This window comes from Cygnus atratus, chromosome 15 (genome assembly GCF_013377495.2).
Source record: "Cygnus atratus isolate AKBS03 ecotype Queensland, Australia chromosome 15, CAtr_DNAZoo_HiC_assembly, whole genome shotgun sequence".
In the NCBI taxonomy this organism is placed as follows: domain Eukaryota; kingdom Metazoa; phylum Chordata; class Aves; order Anseriformes; family Anatidae; genus Cygnus; species Cygnus atratus.
The window spans coordinates 10,422,167-10,445,912 of record NC_066376.1 but is presented as its reverse complement, the minus strand read 5'-3'; the positions used below and the strand labels follow the sequence as shown (position 1 = coordinate 10,445,912).

The 23,746-nt window shown below is 39.9% G+C and overlaps 1 protein-coding gene across 1 annotated transcript in view; it reads right to left on the bottom strand.

Annotated features, from left to right (window-relative positions):
* The window catches only part of SHISA9 (shisa family member 9), a 175,456-nt gene extending 154,786 nt beyond the window's left edge, over positions 1–20,670 (bottom strand). Inside the window, exons 1-2 of the mRNA XM_035548986.1 lie at positions 20,057–20,670; positions 12,781–12,908 (exon numbers count right to left, since the gene is read on the bottom strand). Of these exons, the coding sequence (XP_035404879.1) occupies positions 12,781–12,908; positions 20,057–20,670 (742 nt within the window). The remainder of the gene's footprint in view (positions 1–12,780; positions 12,909–20,056) is intronic.
* Between the last annotated feature and the right edge of the window lie 3,076 nt (positions 20,671–23,746).

The window sequence follows — 23,746 nt, the reverse complement described above, 5'->3', positions numbered from 1 at the left end:
ACAATGGTATCATCCCTGAGATACTCTCAGGGTGGGGAGGAAGAGACTTTGGTTGGACTGCTTTTGAGTCACAGCTGGGTAAAACATTAAATTATTATTACCATTGTGGTAAAATGAATTTGATTTTCAGGCTCATTTTTGCTTACTCTCTTTCTGATATTATTTATCTGTGGCTTAAAAAGAAAAATATAATAGGGTTGTCATCCAGACATTTACAAGTGAGTTAAACTGACACAGTGCCAAATGGTCAGTCCAGGTATGTTTCCCCATGGGTGTAATGGCTGTTCTGCTGGCACAGCTCTCTGCTCTGAAGGTTCGGTGAGCTATGTAGGTGTTATACACTGCCTAGTTCTGCAATTTTGAATCCTTTTTCAAAAAAGAATCTCTGGAGCATTTTAAATCGAACCCACTCTCTCTCTGTGCTTTCTGACATCTTCCTTGTGAAAGGCATCCCTTCATTGTCATCTTTGATGAATTTTTTGCCTGTATATTCCTTTGACAGCTCCTCTCATCCCATGAGTTCAATACATCCTCTCTGAGCACGTTACCTTTTCGTCTAGCATTTCTCTATGTTAAGGTTATGCTGATCCTCATTTGTGAATTGGATTCTGCCAGGCTTGTTGATACTGTGTACTGTAGTTTGCCAGACCTAGTTTGCTCTGACTGGTAGTGATAGCAGTGGATACAACTTCAGACAGCTGTGGCAGCAGCAATCTTTACTACCCAATTGCAGGTGTCTAGCCATAAATATGGTAATGTTGTACTGCTGGACCAGAGCCAGCTCTGCACTGACTCCTGCAGCATCTCTTTCCAATATGAAGCACAAAGATGATTTGATGCTTAGATAGGCCCTCAGCTTGCATGCAGTCACACCAAAACAAGCCCAGGGTGGCTTCAGAGGGACACAGCACCACTGTAAGACCTCACCGTCTTTTATATGGACAGGGTGTCAGGAACTGTTTCAACGCACAAGGAAGTGTGTGCCTGTTGTAGTCCTGTGTACTATGTAGAAATGCACTCCATATCTTAACTAGAGGAAAGCTGGTTAGAATGACAGAGTTAGGAGCTGTCACTGACACCAAATCCACAAGACAGAGCAAGCAGTCTGGATACCACCTGCAATTTTCTCACACAGGCCATATCTAATGAAATCTGTGGCTGCAAGTTACTATGAGACTATTTTAAAGGGAGTCGTCAGATGAAGAGTATTCAGCATCATGATGTAGTGGCTGCCAGAATTCAGTCATCCCTATGATGTTGGAGTATGGCATGCGTATGTTCTAATTTTAATTTGCTTGGGTGATAATTAAGATAAAATTATCCCTCTTCTGTTAATTCCTCCAGAGTTGAGAAGTCCTGTCAGCAACTGTATGAAAGGAGTATTCTTAAAGTTGCTAGCTCATGCTCACCAACTTCCAAGGTGCTCCAGTCTTGAACTCCATGTATTCTATAGGTCTGTGGGGAAAGTAAATCCAATTCTAAATCCATACATACACACAGAGCAATGTGCACTTAGGACTTCTCCGTCTGTAATCTGCTAGTTAGCCTCAGATTGCTTAACACCAGTGACTTTCCATCCTTGAAGCTGTGCAATATCTTCTTTCCCAAGAGTGTTGCAAGCCATAAAGGAGGATTAATGCTGCTTTTGAACTGCATTAACTATTGTGTGGATTTTCCACTTGGAAGGTCCTATCATAGTCTTAGCACCATGTAAAGTAGAAATAAGAATAATCGGCAATTAATAAATCATCTGCCAAATTCTGAGCTTGCATTTTGCTCTGTGATAGATCTGATCTTCTGATATATCTCCACTCCCTTCAGACTTTCTTATATAAATAGTTTAGAGCCTGCAGACCGGGAATCATCCTGACTGATGGGAGACAACTTTGATCAGTGGGGAAGGGGATGTGCCATGGATTCTTTTATCCTTCTTTTCTTGTTTTCCTGGCATGCCCAACCTTTGATAACTAGATCTCCCCATTTGACAATTACAGACTCTCAGAGCAGCATCTCAATACTTACTTGATTTATGGAGCCAAATTTCATGCTAACAATGCCCTGTAGCCTTTTATTGCACTTGGTAAATAACTCTAGATTTATTGTTCTTAAAAGAGAACACAGCTAATGTAATTTTTTGTCTAGCTCCCCGTTACTCCCCATAGTAACTTTTAACCCATTTGCCCCTTGACTGCACAGAGGCAAAAGGCTACATAGCTGCTTGTTGGTTTGTTCTGTTTGCTGATCAATCTGTACATGTATACCAGAATGGATAGTTTTGAAAAAGCCAGAACATATTACTTTTTGTCCAGGCACAATCAACAAACACAAGGGAAACCTGAAGCACTGCCTATGGGTTACTGAAATGAAGAGGCAATGGAGTGCAGAGGCACAACCCTTGCTGTTCCTGGTGAACCACATGAGAGGTGGTAAAGAGGAAACAGGAGCATCAGTGTTATTTCAGTTCCAAGTTCAGCAGAACACAAGACTAAGTTACAGAGACCACGTTTCCGTTGACCTCTTCTCTTTCTTTCTAAAAACGTTTGAGTGATTCTGGTGATTACAAAATCTAAAAATCTTTTTCTGTGCATGGAATGGATAGGTGATTGCCACTTTCCACCACAACTCTAACTCCATGTCTCTGATTCTGGGGTTAATCTCCATCTATGACTCTATAGTTGTAGAAATGGAGATAAAGTGTCACATAGGAAAGAAGGTGTAACTTCCAAATAAATATTTCTAGCCTGATTTTCATAAGTAAATGTTAATGGCTGTAAAATGCTAGACTATGACAGTGCAAGAGCATCATATCATAAAGTGTGTCACTTGTATGCACTTGGAAAGAATCCTGATGACTTTTTCCCTATTGTAAATTGCATACCCTGAAAGGAAATAGGCCTAATCTATTTGCACACAGTTATTTATACCTCCCTACAAGAGGTGTAGAATCATAGCTGGAAAAAGAATTAGTGTTCGGTAACTCTTAGATAGGTGCATTAAATTATTAATATAATGAACAAGTTAGTAAAAGAGCTTTCTTGTGTTTTGCATATGACCTCTATAACATAGCTGTTTAAATGTGGACATCTGCAAAGAAGCCTAAATAATTTTATTTCTAATATTCTTCAAGATTCAGAAGTTTCTGGTAATTGTTACTGATTTTGCTAGAAGCATTTTTATCCAAGCTCAGCTCCTGGACTCTCTGTCATCCCAATCAGACCTTGGGATATATAGAAATAGTATGCTGAGCTCCACAGTTAAAATTTTAGTTTACCAGCTTTGATGTACAGACTTGCAGACACAAGATGAACCTTGGACAGATGCTAGAGAGCAAGGAGCTATCTCTTCTAAGTGAATTTTGCTCATTATAGCTCTTGAAGAGGTCTTTCTTTTAGTGTAACTTCTATGAAAAAGCCTGCTGTAAATGTCTTACCCCACAGAGTATACGCTGATTTTTTTTCCTGATTTCCTCTGGATCTTTTCTGTGGAAAAGATCTTGGTTGGGGCCAATTAATTTATTTCCAAGAGAAATTATTCCTTTTCACAGACCTCTTTCAGAAAAAGCAAGAATGAAAGAAAAATAGTTTTAAACTAATGGAAAAGAAGTAATCATGAACGTGCATTTTTCCGTCTCCAACACTGAATTCTCTAAGCTGTATAAAGTTTTTTTTACAAAGCTGTAAGCTAAGCTAAATTTCCTGCATCTCTCTTTACATTTCTGCGGTATTCAAGATGAATAACAAAACACTAATTCCCCTCTGTAAGGTAGGTGTGATGTCCTAAGTGAGTTGTAGTGCCCTTGCGTGAAATCCTTAAGCCATTAAAGAAGGTGAATGCTTTACTATAACTTTTGTCTGATCATAATTTCATCTAATTGACTTAAACTATGCATTACTGTAAGCACTATCAAAATCCTACTGTTGTTGCAAGGCTCCCAGCCCGTGCCTCCCCCATCTCTGAACTGCATGTTGTAATTTATGGCTGAAAGTCGTTCCTCTTGAGTGCCCTGTCAGTAAGATTAAATGCTCCTAGACATTTGCCATACTTTTCTGTGTTGTGGTACTCTTTCATATGCTGTCCAGAATGGCCAAGCACATGCTTTCTAAACCAGCAGAAATTAGCACCATCAAATAGTACTTGTCACTCAGAAGGCTCAGCTTGTTACAGGCAGCAGAAGAGGCAGTGATAGAAAGCACAAAGCTCAGTATACATGGAGAATATGGTAAGAGAAAACTATAAAGCAGTTCAAAAGTGATAAGGATTGATCAGGTTACTCCTGAAAGAGCAACTGGCTACATGGGAAAGGCTTTTTTTTTTTTTCTTTTTGTTTTTCTGGCTAATGCTGTAGAGTGTAAAAGCCAAAATAACATAGTAAGAGCAAACTCTTCAGGGTATAAAACACATCTGTGTTTGAGACGCTTGGTTTATTATGTATGCTTCCAGATAAACAAATAGTTGCTAACCCCACTAAAGTTGTCAACATTTTGTCATGCACGTGCTGTCTCTTTTGTGTATGCTCATGTGTGCAGAAATAACTATATATCAAACATGCATTTCCCTTTTTTGATAAGGAGTAGATGGTGAAACCCGATTGGATTATTCTGGACTATGTTGCAAATTCACTGCAGACTCAGAAGTATAATACAGCCTTAAACTGAGATATATGTTTCTTAAACATATCAGTTAAAAGCAAAAGTATGTTAGTGAAAAGCTCTTAAAAGCTATTTATATGTGCTAACTTAAAGATTAAATTTAGGAGTATATCTAGGAAAACATTGAAGTCCACTTTGTAATAATCTGTGAATGATTGTTAATGCAGCTTTGTGTGATGGTTTTAGAGAATTTTTCAACTATTGTTTCTATTATCAAAATCAATAACAAAGTAATTTCATAAATATTACTAGACTAACTGAGGTCCCTTCTTGACTTTATATTACTATATTTATATATTACTAACTAATATTACTAACACTGAGGTCCCTTCTTGACTTTATCTTATGATAATAAAACTGAAGTCAGAGCTGATGTGTACATTTCAAGGAAAGCTATGATATAAAGCAGAGAACAAAGCTTCTGAAAACCATTTATGATTGAAACTGTAGTTTGAAATTTGAAAACATCATCTCACTGAATTGCATGTCACAATTACCTGGTAATACTGGGATGTATTTTAATGTATTCAGCCAACCTCTTCTACTTTATTTTGTAACCAATATACAGGTTCTGGTTGGCAAAGTTGGTATGACTGCATTAAAAAACAAACAGGGAAGTAATTTTATAGAATGTTAAATTTCTGAGAATGGTATTTTAAAATCTAATATACAGAATCAAATTTTCAAATTAGTCATTAAAAGTGTGTATGTTTAGCTGTGGATAAATCAGTTTACAATTGTTTGTGCTTGTGCCTGAATGCATAGACAGAAACCAACATAGTACTGAATTTATGTTTTTATCATTTGTGTTATAAATCTATGATTTTTTAGACAAAATATGAGGGTGGGAGTTAGTGGATTTAGCAAGATGATTAAGCTGTAAGTCAACAGTTGAAAACGATACTGTTTTGGCATGGAAAAGGCGAGTGCAGTTTGTCTTTCTGATGGTATTGGCAAACCAACCATGAAAGCAAAAGGTGCTTTTTGTTTGCCTTTTTGCTTTTTTTTTTTTTTTTTGGTTTGGTTTGCTTTTTTTTTCCCCAAACACAATTCCTATTACTTTAGCATTGTTTCCCATACCAATTTTTGACAGCAAGAATCCCAGCAACATGAAAGATTGCAATAAGCATGAGGCATCGATGATGGATCTTGCTGACAGTTGTGGTAAACAGCGGGAATATTTTGCACTGGAAGTTCTTGAACATTGAGAATCCTATTATTCAGTGTAGCTCTCCAAAGACAAAATACAATTTTAGATACTGAATTGATATAATGGGAATAATGCCTCACTAATAAAATTTAACAAGTAAAACTTAGATTGCAAAGTGTTGAAGCAGTAGATGATGCTTATTCTTCTAAGGCTTAACTTTGTTTTCAGGTGAATGTTTGATGACAGTGTGTATCAATACTTAATAACAAACACCTGTGGAACTAAACCCCTTATTAAATAATTATGATGATGATACAGAAGTAAAAGTGGACTCCCAAGGGAAACGCATAACTGTTTTCTGAAGTCAAACCATATTTAAATATTGAACTTCTCATCTGCTAGATGGTAAATACATCCCTGTACTATTGGGCAGCATTTCAAAGTACTTTAATCTGCACCCCAATGACAGCAAAATGAGTCTCATCCTTTACATGTGCTTTTCAAGTTTAAAGTTGTGTGACTCAAAACTACCTATGTAATAGTCTGTCACTGCAATGCTCTCTTCTGTTATGACAATATTTTTTGTTTTGTTAATTAATCATTCAGCCTTTTAAACTGCATTATAAAATATAAAAGTATATTGCAAATAAGTTTTATTCCATAGCTAATTATTGCCACTAAAGGATAATGTCAGTGATTAACTGTATTTCTCCCAAATACGTTTTACATTGATGAATATTTTTATGAAGATATGTCAAATGTATCTGAATTAAAAGCTCTCTAGAATTAAATTATAGGATGCAAGACAGTAATCTAATATAATTATTCTTATTGCACAATAAATGAAGACAGAGCAAAAACTTCATTGTTGAGTCCAATTGGAAATGGTTATATTGAACAGAGCTTATGAAGATCTACCCAGTATCATTCAAAACATATCCCACTGACTAACATTGCAGAAAGGGTACATGACATTCTCAATGGGCTTCCGATAAAATCATATCCACCAAGAAATATTTTAGAATAAAGAGGAAACCCAGTGAATGTATGCAGTGACTTCAAGTTCACAGTTGTATTTGATTATAGATGCAGGATACAATCCCTGAGTCCTTGTTGGTGGTGCAAACCATTGTCTTTACTATTTGCTTTAGTTTATTAATTTGCTTGCTAGATTAAGCCAAAAGGTTGATACAAGAGGCAAGCAATTAGTAAGAACTTTGCTAGAGTTCTGACATATTACGCTAGGTGAAGACAGGTGTAGGTGTTAATAAAAGGCTACTGTGTGTAGTATATATTAACATTTTCAAAATCATCCATTTTTTCTAAATGAATTAAGGGAAAGTACTGCAGTCAATGTTTAATGAGATATTTCATTTGTTTTACTGTTTTATCTTTCCTAAATAAACTCACAAGCTCTCGTTGTCAGGTAGTAATTAAATTCCTTGAAAATCCTTATTGGTGTTTCAAGAAGGTTCATAGCATCTTCTCATAAATCAGCATCATGAATCTGAATTAGAATCTGAATGTAAATTACTAACAGTTTTATATTAATGATTGTGAGACTAAACACACATTCAGAACTGATTAAACACCACTGTCTGACACTGAATGACTGAGTTGCACGAAAGCAGCATCTTTAGACTTGAAGTTTGTATGAGAAATTGTGTGTCCAGCATGGAAGGTTTGGAGCTGTAATACTCTTCCCCTATAGCTAAGAAAAATCCATCACCAATTTGCTAATGCTTTGAAGTTCTACTAGATACTATAATTTCAGTTGAAATCCATATCTAGAATTTAATTTAAAGTGGTTTGAAAAGTGGTCTCAAGATAGTGTGACAAAGCAGCTTGCTGCTTTTAAGCTCAATCAGAAATGATATTAAAAAAATATAGTATTTCTTTTGACATGGCTGGTGATGGTGATGTGGGCTTTTTCTTTGGTGATTAGTTTTGTGACATATGTAATTTAAAAGTAGAATCTTTCTTCCTTGTTGTATATGACAACCAAAATGTACTAAGTAGCCCTCTATCAGGTTACTTTAAGCCTATTGGCTTTTAGGTTAGGAACTATCTAAAGTATCTGATTTTTTGGAATAGTGTTAAGGTGCTTCCTGGGTAGACGATGGATCAGTAAAATGAGGTTTTGCATTCTGGCCATGAAAACTAAGGTTTGAAATGGAAACAAATTCCCCACGCTTACTGACTACACTCCCTTCTCTCTGTCACAGCATTGTAGTTTCTTGTGAACTAAGGACATCCTCCAATTAAGTTGGCCATTTTATTCTCCCTCATTCTTCACTGCCTCAGTGCACTCCATCAGCAGTACTTCTTCACTTCTTCTTCTGTCACTGAGCATCTTTTTCTTGGCTGGAAACTTACTGGTGTTCTCCATCTCCCCGCTCATAAAACATGGCTGGAGCCTTGCCTATAAAGGGCAGCTTTTCTACCTGTACTCTGCCCTAAGTGAAGAGGTGAACAGCCAATTAACATTTATGAAGAAATAGCCCAATTCCTCTGGGCTGGACCTGCACATATAGCCAGGCCTGAAAAAGCATTTTACTGTAATCAAGCAACCTAGATACCAATGAGGCCAAAGATAGTTATTTGTTCAGTCCTTTGCATTGTGCATCCCTCCATCAGAACAATGTTTTTAGTAGAGCTTCAAGGCCCCTACCATCACAAGTATATTATTAGAGTAATACCTCATGTCCTCTGTGACTACTTCTTTGTTATTACACAAGTAAGTAAATTAGTGTTTCATGTCAGTAGGAATTGGGCTTAGATAATGCAATGCAAAACCATACACTTGTTTATATCAGACGATGTTATATTTGTAAGTTAAACATAAAAATAATTAGTTTGCCAAAGAGCTCTGCATTCAACAACAAAAAAGCATATTCATGAGGGATGAAAAAGACTGCAGAAAAACTCTTGCACATTCTAACTGTATTTTCACAGTGTCAAACTGGTGACAGTTTCTCTCACTGGAAAACAGGGGCTGAGCTTCTACTTACAGCCATGGGGGAAGTACAGGAATACACAATGCAGAGTGTTTATTCTAATATGTGAGAACTTCAAAAAATACCCTCCTCTTTACACGTTTACTGTCTCAGCACAAAGAAATAATAAAAGTTAACTTATCATAAGGCACCCGTTACAGAAACGCCTTAGCTTTGTTTTCAGCATTAGCATTTGTAGTCAGTAAGTATCGAGGACAACTGACAATCAAATGCAGCAGCAAACACATTATTCCCTTGCATATATTTAAGAAGAGAAAAAGTCATTTTAGTCACGTGTGCTGCAAATCCTTGGCCAGTATTAAAACCAGCTATTTTGATACAGTAACACTTCCTGCTTTCAGTGGTGTGTTTGCAATTCCTTTCTTTTTTATGTTAAATTAAAAATGAAGAAATAACTTACACATGTCAAGCTAAGTAAAAGCTAGCATTTTTCACCTTAAAACCATCATAATCTAGAATTGTCTACCCTTTAAAGTCAGCTCTATGTTTGAACTCTGCATAAATGCTTTAAATATATGAGCGCAAGGCCAGTTATTATTGAGGAGATATTAACCAAACTTTTACTGATCATTAGGAAAAGTGACTGTGGATAGCACTAACAAGTATTTGTTTCACTGTGCCATCATATATTATGAATTAGAAATAATAGTAGTAATCACCTTCCAGAAATGAGGGATGTAGCTAGAAAGCCTCCTAGCTCCTGCTGCACTATTATTATAATCCCAACAAGTTAAAATAAATTGCTGACTGCTAACACAATAAGTAGAAAAACGAAATCCTGAATGCTGCTGCTTTCTTAAGGTTCATGAAAGTTAAATAGAGATGAACAGAACTGATCTCAAATTCTGCAGAAATGTTTGCTCTTGGTTTTGTTTTTAATATACATGTCTATTTTATTTTATTTAACATGCCATGCTAGAAAACTTGAATGCTGTGATTCTTGGTAGATAACTGCTGCTTGTTTACAAAGCACTATTCCATTCTAAGGTGCATAAATGAGGTGAAATAATGGAAAAGTAATCCTAAAGAAAGCACATTATAGAAAGAAAATTATGGCAACTATCTACCACTAAGGACGAAGTAGCTTTCACTAATAAGCATCTAGGTTGTCTGGATTCACATGGGCACAGAAAAAAAGTATATATATATGTGTTTTTCTAGAATCTCCAGTATGGCTTTTCTTTTCTGAGTATGAGAAAAGAAGGGACAAGAAACTCAGTAAACTGCACTTCTTAGACTGCAGGGCACTGAAAAGAAATGTCTACTTTTGGCATTCCATTGCACAGCTGGTTTTGGCAAATAGCTGTGCTTACTGCAGGCAGCTTAGAAAATCTTTGTTCTCTGGTAACAAGCAGTCCAGGGATAAAAACACATTCATTTTCAGTGTCAGATGTCACGCAAAGTTTGTCCCATGCAAAGTTTGCCAGCCCACTTTTCAGAGCTGGCAGCATCAGCAAGATGTTTTTTCCAAGAGGGCAGAAACAGGAACTGGACCTTCAAATCAGAACATTTTTAATAATGTTTGGCCTTCAAAAGTTTGTCTACAGTATCTTGAAAGACACAATATGGAAATGGTATATAATGCCTAATAAATTACTCCTGCCCTCTTCTTATCTACGGACCAATGTGAAAAGTACATCACATTTTTAAGTTTCGAGATGACTAGTAGATAGAAAGGAGAACTTAGAAAAGAGAACCTAAAAATATATATTTATATAATACCAAAGTGTCGATTCTATAATTTTGTTACCACTTCATTTTCTCTGTATAAGTAAAGATCTGGAATAGAATTCAGGTTTATTTGCTTGTAAATATACCCCCAAAAGCCTGTCACTTTTTCAGCACTAGTAATATGTAATACTGCTCTGACAATGTTTCTGCAACATCCCCGCTCTTGCAGTGTTTCAGAACTCCACTATAAAATTTCAAATCACTAAGATACTGGGCTTAGAGTATTTGCCTTAATAATGTTTCTTTCTAAAGCTTTTTTCCTGCACCATAAATGCACATGCACTCAACCCACCTTAATCATTTGTGATGTATTGGCTAATTCTACAAGGTCATTTAGTCATGTTTTAGATGAGTTTGAGGGAATATAGTGGCAACAAATACAAAATAATGAGTAAACGTATAGAATATTGGTTAATTTGAATTCAAATCCAAGAACCTTAATGAGTTTAAAGACCTGCTCTGGTATATTGTATATTGAAGTATACAAAGATTTAAGCAAAACAGTGTGAAATTACAAAATTCTAGACACAGTCAATGCAGTAAGAATCTATTTACTTTCTGGCTCTCTTCATTAACTGGGATTCTTAATAAACATTTCATGTGTGAGAGAAACAAAGAATTGTACCCTGAGTTCATTAGCATTTTGCATTTTCCTCCTTGAAAACATGGTCACAGGGAGGATGAGAAGAGATCAGGCAAGAGCTAATACACAGAGCAAAGAGAGAGAGTGCATATCCTCCTTAAACCACAGGAGCTTAAAGGGGTTAGAGCGCCTTTGATTGAGAGAGAGAAGCATAAGTTCCCCTCGAGAAGTGGCATGTTTTTACACAATTAGAGTTGTTCTGCTGCAGCATGTAGGTACCTCCCCCTCTGCACTGTACAACTGCACAGACCCAGGTGGAAGTACTTAGCTGTAGAGCAGTGCAGACAGATTAGATTTCAGAGCTCACTATATGTGGTATCTTTATTAGAGGTCACAGTTTTAATTCCCTCCTATTATCCTGTAACCACGTGCATAAGAAATCACAGTCAGCCTCTACCACAAAACAAGTATCAAGAGTGCATGCAGCACATGAATCATCTCTTTCTCTCTTTGTCCTTACCCTGTTCCCCCAAAAGAAGGGAGCAACAAAATCTCACAATAACTGCACAGTGCAGTCTGAATAAAACTAATTCTTTGCCCAGCTATAAGCAAATTTTCTGCTTTCTGCAGTTACAGAAAGATAAGGAAAAGACCAGTGCATATAGTTTAAATGTTTCAAAACACAAATACCAGTGCAGGGAAAGTATATTTGCAGTAACATGCTCAACTACCTTGATCTACAGCACAGAATAAATCCATCCACTGCCTAATAATCCATACCTTCCTGAATGACAAATATATTGAACTTAAAATTGTAAATATATCATCTAAAATTTCTATGTATGCATATATATGATATAGATGAATACAAAATACATAAACACGTGCAAATTAAAATTACACTGAAACTGTTCATCATGAAAGGAAAATTTATCTGAGCATGAGAAAGATCTGCACTGTGGTCTAATACAAGACTGAGAAATAAGGTGCCTAGGATTTCAGAACCCCTTGAAATGTCACCACAGTTCCTCTGAAACTCCAAGGTGTACTTTTTCCTTGCCTTCAATAGCAAACATAATAGCAGGCACAGAATAAAAATAGTATTTAAAACAAAATAATAGTCTTTCTCTCATATTTCCATTACAGAAAAGAATGAGAAAGTGAAAACCACAAACAACCTTATGCTCTCCAGGAAAGTATTTAACTATTTTACTAGCAGAGATGATATAACAGCCTAATGAGACTACTTTCCTATTGGGTGTTACAGCTGTATGAAACGTCTCGTTAAATCTTGCTGTAAGCTTAGCCATTTCTATTTTGATATAACAAAACATAGAATAAGGGATGGATTGATGAGCTGAAGAAAAACACCAGTTAGGAGACAGAAGTACAAAGCAAATATTAGTCAACCAAGACACCTAATTAAAATAAGAACAATAACTCTTTTTCTAATCAAAATCGCTTTCTGTTAGTGTTGCACTATTTGCACCAGGAAATCCTAGATATTTCTAATTCTGTGATAAAGAATCTTCCTAATTTGCAAGAATCCTTGTGCCGTCTATCCTCATTTAACATCCACCAATATTCATTCCATAGTACTCATTTTACTGCCAGCATTCCAAACATTAATATAGTTATAATGCAACTTACGTAAATTATTTGGAGGAGGTCTTGTATCCATGTTTTCATAATGTTGCACATGTACTACAATGTTTAGATCTCTTTCCATATGATCTGTTGTACAAGGACCTTGAGGTCGCATAACATCAGCAAGAGCCCTGAAAAACAAACAAACAAAATCAGAATAAACCTGTTGCAAAATATGTAAGGTATTTGCAATACTTTACAGTTTATTTAGTTTGAGATACGGCCCATCATAATGTTTCGGGACAAATCAGGACTCGGATTCATCATGAGACTTTGCACCTAAGGCTATTTAGCCTGCCTTAGTGTGCTAGCATTAATAGACATGTTAAGTTCTTCAGCTGTCTTGGCTCTGTAGGAACATAATTTTAGCTTGTTGAGACTAGCAGAGTTCTGCCATTGCCTGTGCTCGGTGACTGCCACTGCAGCTCTGCCACTGCACTCAGCTGGCAGCTGAGCAGCTCAGCACCGGCCCCTGCGGTTACCCTCACACCTAGATTCCCAGCAGGGTCTGTTGAGGTTAACTCCCATGCATGCAACTAACTGCACAGAGCACCCACCACACAGAGATCTTGGCCATTTTCCTTGAAAATTATTACCAAAGATGAAAGGTCACCTGACTGTAGCAGTCCAGTAGGTATAGCACCTGCCATAATCAGGGATTTAAGCTGTTCCCATCCAGAAAGGGAGCTAAAAATTGTCTTTTCTCATTTCTGTGACAGCAGCCTGATCATTAAGATGGAGCAAAGCTTGCATGGCAACACTGCTGGCTTCCTTGAAGCTAGTTCAGAAACAGGATGAAAGCTTTATGGAAGGAGGGAGAGCAAGCAAAAGGAGTCCTAAAAGTTAGGCCAGGCCCAAACAGACAGTGGTTGGGGGGTGTTCTGCAGCGTTGCAGGCAGCAGCTGTATCTGACATGTATCTGAGATGGGTTCATCCTGTGCTTGTGTATTTTTTTTCCAGACTAGTTTCACTGCCAAGCAACATGCCTAGTAGAACTCTGTTCTCAGGCATGTAGGTAAGCATGCACACCTGTATCAGCTACATTTTAAGCTCTGAAGCTCTCAGCATGGCATTACCTACCCCTCTCTGTGATGCTGGGCCATGGATTTCTACCACTGACTCCACTAGGAGCAGGATTAGCCCCTAGGTACATGCCATGTAACTACCTGCTGAAGCTCAGTGGTACAAAATAACTGGCCCGCCTGCAGAAGCTGTTCCCTTGGGCAAAGGACAGACATGGTGGGTGGCACGAGGGTCTTCAGGGTTCCATGCAAGGCCTCTCTGTTTACGTTAACGCAGCACTGACCATTATTTGCCTCTAATTTTTAGATCTCTTGAGCTAGTTTTTAGGGGAATGGCTGCATCTTCTGGGCACTGTGCCCAGTTTAGTTTAGTTTAATTTTCTGCAAAAATTATATACAATGTCCCAGATACTGCATCAAGGAAGACTAGCTTATAAACTAATAAATAAATAAAAATAACCACATTCACTTGTGAAAGCCACAACAAGTGCCATCTAGCTCCTCCACTGCACTTCTGTGATATGTTGATTTCTTGATCAAGAAGTACTGTACTTTTAAATATTAAATAGTAGCTTCATTTAAACTACAGAGAGGAATTCTGAGCTGGAGCTTGCTCTCAGATTGCAGGAACATTGCTTTGGTACACATCTGAATGATACTGATGTTTCCTTGTGTTTATGGCTAGCATTGTGTTATTAAAATATTAGTTACAGTTGTGATCAACATGTTACAGAGTACTCTGTTGATGCTGTAAAAGGTCAGGAGATAGCAACCAAATGATTAATGGTATCAGAGCAATGTTCCCATTTGAAGCAATGCTTATACAGCAGAAATAGCAGAGCTGGCCTACATAGCAGAAAAATAAAAATTCACTAGGAGAGATCTCACAAAGGTAGGTAGAAAATGGTGCAAAAGGAAAGCATTGTTTTGAAAAACATAGTTTTGAATACGTGGGCACCAAAAGCATCAATATCTAGTCAATTTATGCAGTATTTCTTTATACAAAGGAAATTATTGACATCAATATTCTTATTCTAGAGGCAGCTGGACAAATTTCTGGGAAGGGAAGAAAGGCAAATGAAAGTTCCTAACTTGGATGTGGGAGTTAAAGCTGTGTGATCTCATAATACATAGATTAGTATTTCCCAACTTTGTGAGAGAGGGTTTTCAGAAATGCTTTCCTCATTGCCCTTAATCTGATGGTAAATATTGTTCACTGTAGACTTTAAATAACACCACATGTGATAGCAGATTAACTGCTGCCTGTCTGTGAAAATGCCAACTAAGTTTCCTACCATTTTAAGGTGGCTTTTTTTGAAGCAGTTTTAAGGAATGAGCTGTCCAACTCCAACTGTATTAAGGAAAAAGGAACTTCTCATAATCAAGTTGTATTTTTAATAGTATGGCACCTATGTTTGTACTGTGTTAGCCAAAGTTGTACGATCTTCTCAGGGCAGAGTAGGTCACATAACAAAGAGCTTGTCCTTACCTTCCACTGGTGTAAGGGAGAGTTAAAAATGTGTGGTAGCTCGTATTACTGAAGCACAAAGGAAATGCTGTACCTGTATTTGGTTCTTTTAGGGATTTGTCCATATAATGTAATTGATAAAGGGAGTTTTGTGCCCTAGAACATGACAATATACTTGAACAGATGTGTGCTTCAAAAAATTCTGCATAGGCCACCAGAATGTTTTAATACCTCCATGCATGTGTCTCACCTGAATATCATCATACAAAGTAGGTCCCACTGAAAAATGATATATATGTGGAGGATCTTTATCCACACCTTTGCTGTATTTGATGATTTTTTAAGGAAATGTAAGCTACAAGATAACCTTGTAATCAGGTAGCCATATCAGTATGTTCTGTATATTGATATTGACTGTAGCATTACAGAAGTGATGTTACCTACGTGTGAGTTCATGCCCCAGAACTATCCAAACATCACAAAACTTCAGGATTTCTCTTGCCACAAGATTTTTCTCTTTGGATATATAATATAACTTACAGATGTTATAAAAACATGTGGAGCCATGCATTTCCCTTATGGTTATAAGCCTGAAGAAGCTGAAACACAGGTTATTTCATGAAAGGTCAGTTGTCATATTTTGCCTCCAGAACTGGGTCAAAACCTGTGAGGGAAATAATTTCACACATAGGATTCAGTATTTTGGCAAGTCAGACTATTTTTGGCTGCAGGTACATGCCTATTGAATGATCAACAAAAGACTTGACTTGTGAGCTCAGCACATTGTGAAGGATAAAAGAAGAGCTCAGATGCTTCATAATATTCGAAAAGCTGCTAACAGGCTGTCAGAAGCACTGCTTTAAAAAAAAAATCTATAGAGTACGAGTATGATTGTAAATATTGTTCTTTCGGTTCCTGGTTTGTTTGTACATTCTCCGCAAGGATTAGGGAAGAAGACAAAGGTGTAGCTTTATTTACAGAAGAATCTCCTCCATGGAACAAAAGTAAAGCATTTTCCTTTTCTACAAATTTTTGAGAGAGCATTCTCCACTTTAACTAGGGAGCCTAAAAGTCCCATTGCTGTAGTCTTAAGCAGCAAGCACATGCTGCCCTCATATGCCTAGCAGAGCTTCTAGGTCTGCTTCAGGAGGCAGATCCTTTCTCTGTTTCCTTTCAGACACGATTCTGCCACATGCGTTCCCTTTGCCATGTCTGGTAACATACACCATCTTACTCCCTTACTCTCTTAGAAGGCAGGAGGGTAAAGGAGTTACGCTGCTTGGACCCTACTCTTACTGCTTAGCTCTTGGACACTGTACCCAAGGGAACATTAATCTCCTTTATCTCCTTTTAATGTCAAGTAACAACGGGAGAATGATATACACAATGTATTATCATGTGATGTCTAAAGGGAAATATGCCATGTAGAGTTAATACTGTCCTTCCCTCTCCATTTTCATCTTCCATATTTTCAGTTCCATACCAACAGTAAGGTGTTTTACTGAAAAGCACTGATCTAACAAGAAAGAAAACGTCAGTAGTTCCACACTTGGAGTCTTTTTGCTTAAAACAAAAGGAGGCAACAAACTCCCTAAAAAAAGAATAAATGTTGACCTTTTTTTCTAAAATAGACTTGCCCAGTAGAGATTTTTTTTACTATGGATTGTTTTCACTGCGTAAGTACATTTTCCCAATGCTTTTTCATTGTTGAATATTTCAGGAAAAATCAGGGAAATGAATAGAGCATTCTTGGTTTGTTTTGGTATAGCAGTAAACAAAATGTAATGAAAGACTATAGAAACTACACTCACCGAGTCTGTGAAGTTTCCTCTATTTGCATATTGTACCACTCTAACACACACGTGTCTTACTTCAGCAGCAGATTACTGACTATAAGATGAAATAATATAAGGAATTAATGTGTGGCACACTCTTGCTTCCTATTTACAAGTCAGCGTTCTTATTCCCATGTGTCAGGTAGCTGTTCATATGTTTTAATATAAATAAAAAATGGAAATACATTATTTACACCAATTGTATTTGGTTCACTTTTAAAAAAATCAGCCCTCATAAAAAAGATCAGTTTACATTATGCATTGCCTTTCTGATAAGCAATGCCAGCCCTTCCATAGGTGAATCTTTTCCTAGGATGGAGAGGATTGCAGTGTTTTGTGTATACTTTGGCTAGGGGAGGGAAAGGAGACAATCTTAGCTAAGGAAACAGATAACAAATCAGCCTCCGTGTGTTTCTTGCTGCCAGCCAAAATGGAGTAACACTTAGTCCTTCTGATTTGGCCTACCTAACAGTTTCAGTGCATTACACTTTTGCTTGTTAATAAGGTTCGGTACATAAAAACCATAAGGGGTGTTCTTTCTGGTTTTGTTTTTTGTTTGATACTATAGTGATGTGTGTTATAAAAAATGGTGAATATGAATACAGGCTAGATATTACTTTAATTGCTGGTACCATTAACTGCTTAAACAGATAAATTATTTGTTTCTAAAGCACTGCAGCCTCGTTTGCAGAACATTAGTAGTGTAAAATGAACTAGGATGGAATATTTCAGTTAAACACACATCCGAGGACAAAGGGGTTACTTCAATTCTTCACTCAATGAACAGATTTTTAGATTGCCCAAGAGATTTAAAAATTAATTCCTTTTACAATTAATGGTAAACCCACCCCATGCAGCTGTAATGGGAGTGTGAGAACTTTTTTTGGGGAAAAAAAAATAAAAGCAATATCGCTGCTTTTTCAGAACATGACTAGCTATTATGTGTACTGAGTGGGTGACTGTTTTTCCATGTGATCATGACTTTCCAAGTTGCTATAATCCTGACTTGAACATTTTCATGGTGAGGAAAGATCTCAGACAGTGTTAAGTAATCAGAGTAAGACATGACCCTTCTAATAACCACTTCAGAAACCTAATCTTTATGCACACATCACTGAAGGATTTCAGAATGATTTTCCAATCCCCTAAAATTCTCTTTCCATAAACTAAGACAGAATATCCTTTCAGAATACTTCACACCTGTACTTTAAATAGCCAATATACAGAGCTTCTTTAGCGAATATTTCTGTTAGTAGAAAATGGGATCTATTTAAGCTAGGAAGGGGAAGGCTATACCTTCACTTTGTCCTGGTTTTTGTAACTGTTACAAGCCCTGTCTTTTTGCCTGCATGAAGACACTACAGAAATAGACTGAAGCAAAGGAGAGCTTTTTCCAAACAAGCTTCAGCTCCTTAGTTTAAGAGTAAGATTTTAAAAAGAAATTGGGATCCATGTATTCTTTTTCTCAATTTTGTAGTGCAGAATATTCAAAATGTCTAAAGGATTAGTATACCTTGCTCAACGAAAACTGTCTTTGCAGAATTACCACTGACATACAGTGTTGAGTTGACTAAAATTTCTGTGATGTGCTTTGTTCTCGGTAGTATCCATATCAGCCAGTTTAAAAATAGCAAATAATTGCTAGTGAACTGGTGATGCATTTGCAGGAGTATTTTTGGTGGCTTTTTCCTGTTCATTTCAGGATAAGCTGTTAAACAAAAATACATACAGAAACTTCAGTAAAAAAAATATGGCTCCAGGTTTTGAGTTGGTCTCTTGGGCTCTATTTCAGAGGAAGACTCTTCATCTAAGCTTTAAAGATTGTGAACCCAATCATTACCAGGGCAAGAGGAAGCTTTCTGCCACACTGCACGTCCAGTAGAAGGCATCCTTTTAATTGCATTTCATCACTGAAGTTGCCCAAGATGTTGGAATCGATTTAGACTCTTTAGTGGAGCTATTTGCCTTTTTCAATGCCTTTCCCCCATCTGCTTTACTTTTATGTGCTTGGGATTAGCATAAAAAATCAGACAGACTGCAAACTTGACAAATGTGTTATGCCTTGGTTTTGAACTGCTGTGACAATCTTGGTTTGAAATATGTTGTTAAAGCCACTGGGCTCTGTCCCGAGCTGCCCACCTGCCTCTCCACCACTAGGCAGCCAGGATCTGGAGTAGACGGCACACAGCATGCCTAACTCTAGGTGGGGGAGGTTCTCTTTGATGTAACTCAGCCATTACACTGTGGATATAGAGTATAACACACGTATATGGATGCAAGATTTTCATATTCCATTTTTTACCTCTCAACAGTAACTAGAAAATATTAAGAAATTCTACAGTAGCTTTTCCATTTTGTTATCCCTCTTTCCTTCTACCCTGGCTCATTTTTACAGCTCAGATATTTTACAAATAGCTCACACACTTGCAAGGGTTGGAGGAGTAAGGAAGGTCCTGCCAAAACCATTTTGCAGCTGGAGAGGGAGGGTGAGATGACATTTGTTTACATGCTTCATTTGAGAAGTAAAAACATTTTCCAAGCTTTGAAACAGTCAGAAGAGGGAACCCATCAGGCTTTCTGTAATTCAGTGTTGCTGGTTGCAGGATTTTGTTTTCCTATTCATGCACAGTGTATGTGGGAACACTTGCTGGATCTTACTGGGGAGAGGGTCAGACGCTGCAGATAAAAATGGACTGCTGTCTGTGCAGACTCCCCAGTTATTTCTAGTCTTCCTCAGTATACGTGCACTTTGATAACCCGGGCTTGGCGAACCACAGGAGCTCTGCGAAGTTGGTATCTCTGTCGGTCGCCTTGCAGGGGAACGCAGCCTGCCTGGCTGGAGGTGTTTGTTTAGCAGGAACACACGGGCTCCTCTCTTCTTTTTGTGTGTGTGTTAGAGGGGGAGGGTGGGGAGGGGACACAACACGACCCTGCTACCTGGCACTCAGCCTTACCTGGACATGTGCTCCCGCTGGGGTCTGTGCGCCTTCTCCAGCCCTAGTTTGGTGAAGATCCCCACCAGCACCATGACTGCCACAACCCCGCAGATGATGTAGACAATGAGGTTGGTTTTATCCCTGGTGGGGTCATGCAGAGGGTCGTCGATGCGGGAAGGAGGCTTCCCAGTGTTCATCCACAGCGGCGTCTCATAGTTTGTGCAGGTGCTTTGATCCAGCCTCGTCTTCTTGAACTTGCAGCAAAACCTGAAGCCACAAGTGCCGCAGCAGAAGATGAACTCCCCCGAGCTGCAGTTAAAGGGGGGGTCCCACTGCCCCATCACGTCAAAGTAACCCCTGCAGAAGTCCGGGGTGGGAGGTGGCTCGGAGGGGTCCAGCTGCTCCCCGAGGCTGGAGTGGTTCCCCCCTGAGAGCACCACGAAGCTCCCCAGCTGCTGGCCGGCTTTCTCCTGAGCCCGACACACCAGCGTGAGAAGGTCCGCCACCAAGTAGCCGAAGAGCAGCCGAAGAAAACCTTCCATTCTGCCTCCCAGCCCCGGCTCAGCGCTGCCTCCGCCGCCGCCGCCGCCGCTCGAGCTGCTGGATGCTGCGCTGCGCCAGGAGCTGAACATAAATACGAACATACAGGGGCTGGCTCCGTCAGGGGCCGGCCGGCCGGCCGCTCTCACTCAGCCCTTCAGCACCGCGGACAGCCCCGGGCGGGCCGGGCCGGGCCGGGCCGGGCCCCGGGCGGTGCCGCAGCCCCGCAGCCCCGGGCGGCACTTGTGGAGCGGGGCGAGCCGGGGGGGGGGCCGGGCGGCGGGAGGCGGAGTGCGGCGGGGGCGAGGGGCGTGGAGGGCAGCGGGCGAGTGGAAGGCTGCCACCTTCCGCTGCCCCCCTGCGGGGCCCGGAGCGCTGCTCCCTCACAACTCCCTCAGCCCGCCGCCCAGCCCCGCCCGGGAGGAGGAGGAGGATGAGGATGAGGCGGCTGCCCGGTGGCATCCAGCCCGGGGAGAGCCGCCTGGGCAGGCGAGGCAGAGCCGGCGAGCCCAGCCCGTACTCCGAGGCGCCCCCTTCCCTTGCACCCCTCTGCGGAGCCGCCCCCCGCCAGCTGCGCCCCGCTGAGCAGCTTCCCCGCGGCCATCAGCCCCAGCTCGCCCCCCTCAGCCCCGGCCCTTACATAAGGGACTTCCCGCCCAGGCGGGTGCTCCCCACAGGTGCGCCGCCAAAAAGCCCCGGGGCGCCTCCTGAAGGGGGCCAGGGCGGCCGTGTCCCCGTCTGTCGTCAGCCCGCGGGCTGCCCGCCGAGGCGGGCGTCTGAGGGGGGCGAGGAGAGCGGGCAGCCGGCGGAGCGCTCCTTCTCCCCGCCGAGCCCCACTCACCTGCGAGGCGAAGGCAGGTGCCGGCAGAGCGGCGTCCATGGGGCTGTGCCTCCGCTAAGCCATGGGCGCTGCCCCCGGCCCGCCGCGCCGCGCACAGGTGCCGCCTTACTCGCTCCGCACGCCTCAGAGCGGGGCTGCCTTCGTGCCTGCTGAACATGAGCTGCCCCGGCGCATCGTTTGTTTAAAAATCTTGTTCTAATGTCAGTCAGGCTGGCTCCAGAGGACGCGGTGAGGCTGCGGGTTGTTTGTGAGGCACAGAATTAAAATAACTTCCCCCCCCCCAAACAGAGAACTGACTCTGGAAGAGACTTTTTGGTGATTCACTCCCCAGCCCTGTGGTTTAACTCTCTCATCTCCACCTTTTGGGTTGGCAGCAACCTGCGCAAGTATTGATAATGTTATCCTGAATACTATGCTGCCACCAAATGTAGGAAATAAGCCCGTTATGGCGTGACTTAGCAGTGTGGGCTGGTGCTTCAAGCAGCTTCCCTTTTCTTCTCAGGGGACACGGCTGCGGTGGCCTCGCTGCAGCTTTGGGGGCTCTTCTGCATGCGGAGGGGGGGCTGCTGTCCTGGCGTGCCATGGGGGTAACAGCCCTGTCCCCCTGCTGCACACGAGGGGGTTGTGTCGTTGTGGCACTCCAGGAACTTTGGCCAACTTCACATGGAGCTGTTGAGTGGTAAATACCCAGAAAGGTGAGGCAGAGGACAAAGCAGACGTCTGGAATCGGAGAGGGCTGTAGTTAGCTAATTGTGATCCTTCGCCTTCTCTTAAAAATAGACTCTAAGTACAGTGATTATTCCACCACACAGTTTGACAGTAAGCCTTGTATCCTTGTCCAGGAGGCAGGTTAGAAAGCCCCTTTATTTCTCAGCAGCGAAAAACAATCAGTCTCAGCCAAAACCAGCCTTTTTGGGTTTTAATATTTAATTCTTAAAACCTCCACCTCATCAACATCCCCTTTCAAGTCTCCTCTGAAATCATATCATTCCTCCCTTGTGTATACTTCTCTCTGCTATTATTTATTATTTAACACTTTGTGATGCAGTTTGTGCTGAAAATACTGCACAAAAATGAATCTGTTCCATACGTATTATCGCATCTAGAGACATTCAAGGTCCAGTCCTGTCAGGCGCTTAAGATTATGCAAGTTTCCCTGTTGATCTCACTGCTAAAAAGCTGCTTAAATATTTTGCATGATTAGTGCTGTACATGTGTGGAAAAAATAACATAAAATTACTTATTTTGTGGGCTATTAATCCTGACTGCCTGTGGTACAAGTTTCTTATTTGAGTTCCTGGGGTTTTCCTTAAGAATTCCGCAACAGCAACAAGACCAAAGGATTTAGTCTATAATTAAATATCTGCTTGATTCAGTTCCATGAGATCAGGATCTGGTGCTAAGAGGCATATGCTAGCTCAGAACTAAGGGGAAAAAAGGGAGGGTTAGTCAAAGCTCTCTGAAAAACAATGTTTTCTATGTCACCAGTAGATCCACAGAACCCAGAACCCATAAATCATGTTGCCCTAATTAATCATAAATTACTCTAGTTATGCTCTCTGTGCCTGTTAATTATGTTAGCAGTAAAGTTATTTTCACTGTATCATGTCTTAGAATTGTAATCATAAGGTCGAGTTGTTCTCGACTAGAGCATGAGCCTCTTTTATTTGGCCTTCTGCAATGTGTTTTAATGGCTTCATAACATGTAGATGTAAAAGTATCTACATGATCAAAGTATAAAACCATTAAGTACAATAATGGAAACAACAAACTAGTTGAGAGAAATGGGTGTTTCACAGAGTACTGGGGCACGCGTTGGGTTATTATGTGATTTTATAAAGCTTTTCGTGATGAAGTCAGTCAATAAACTTTTAATTTATTTTAGTCGTCTTTATGAAGTTGAGAAATGCAGAAGATTTCACAATTTAGCACCACGGTGTTCCACTTCCAAGAATTCTCTTTTGACATTGCATTGGGGTAAGTAATAATTACTTACTTTTCTACAGTTTTATTCCATAACTAATGTATTTTGCCTCTAAAACAATGGAGAAAATGAATGAATATTTCAACTAGAACTCATAGAACGGTCTTTGCTCTAGCTCATACCCACTCAGTTAAGAGAAATACTTAATTTTAGGCACAAACCTTATACAAAGTCCATTAATGCTATTATACTTTTCTTTATTTTCTTTCACTTGTTTTTACCAAGACTTTCACCTGTGGATCAGTGCCAGTGCTCTTTGTTCAATTTTAAGCTAGAAAATAGGCTATTTGGGGGAAATCCTGTAGCAATGTATAGCCACATCTCAGGGGAAGTTATATGAACA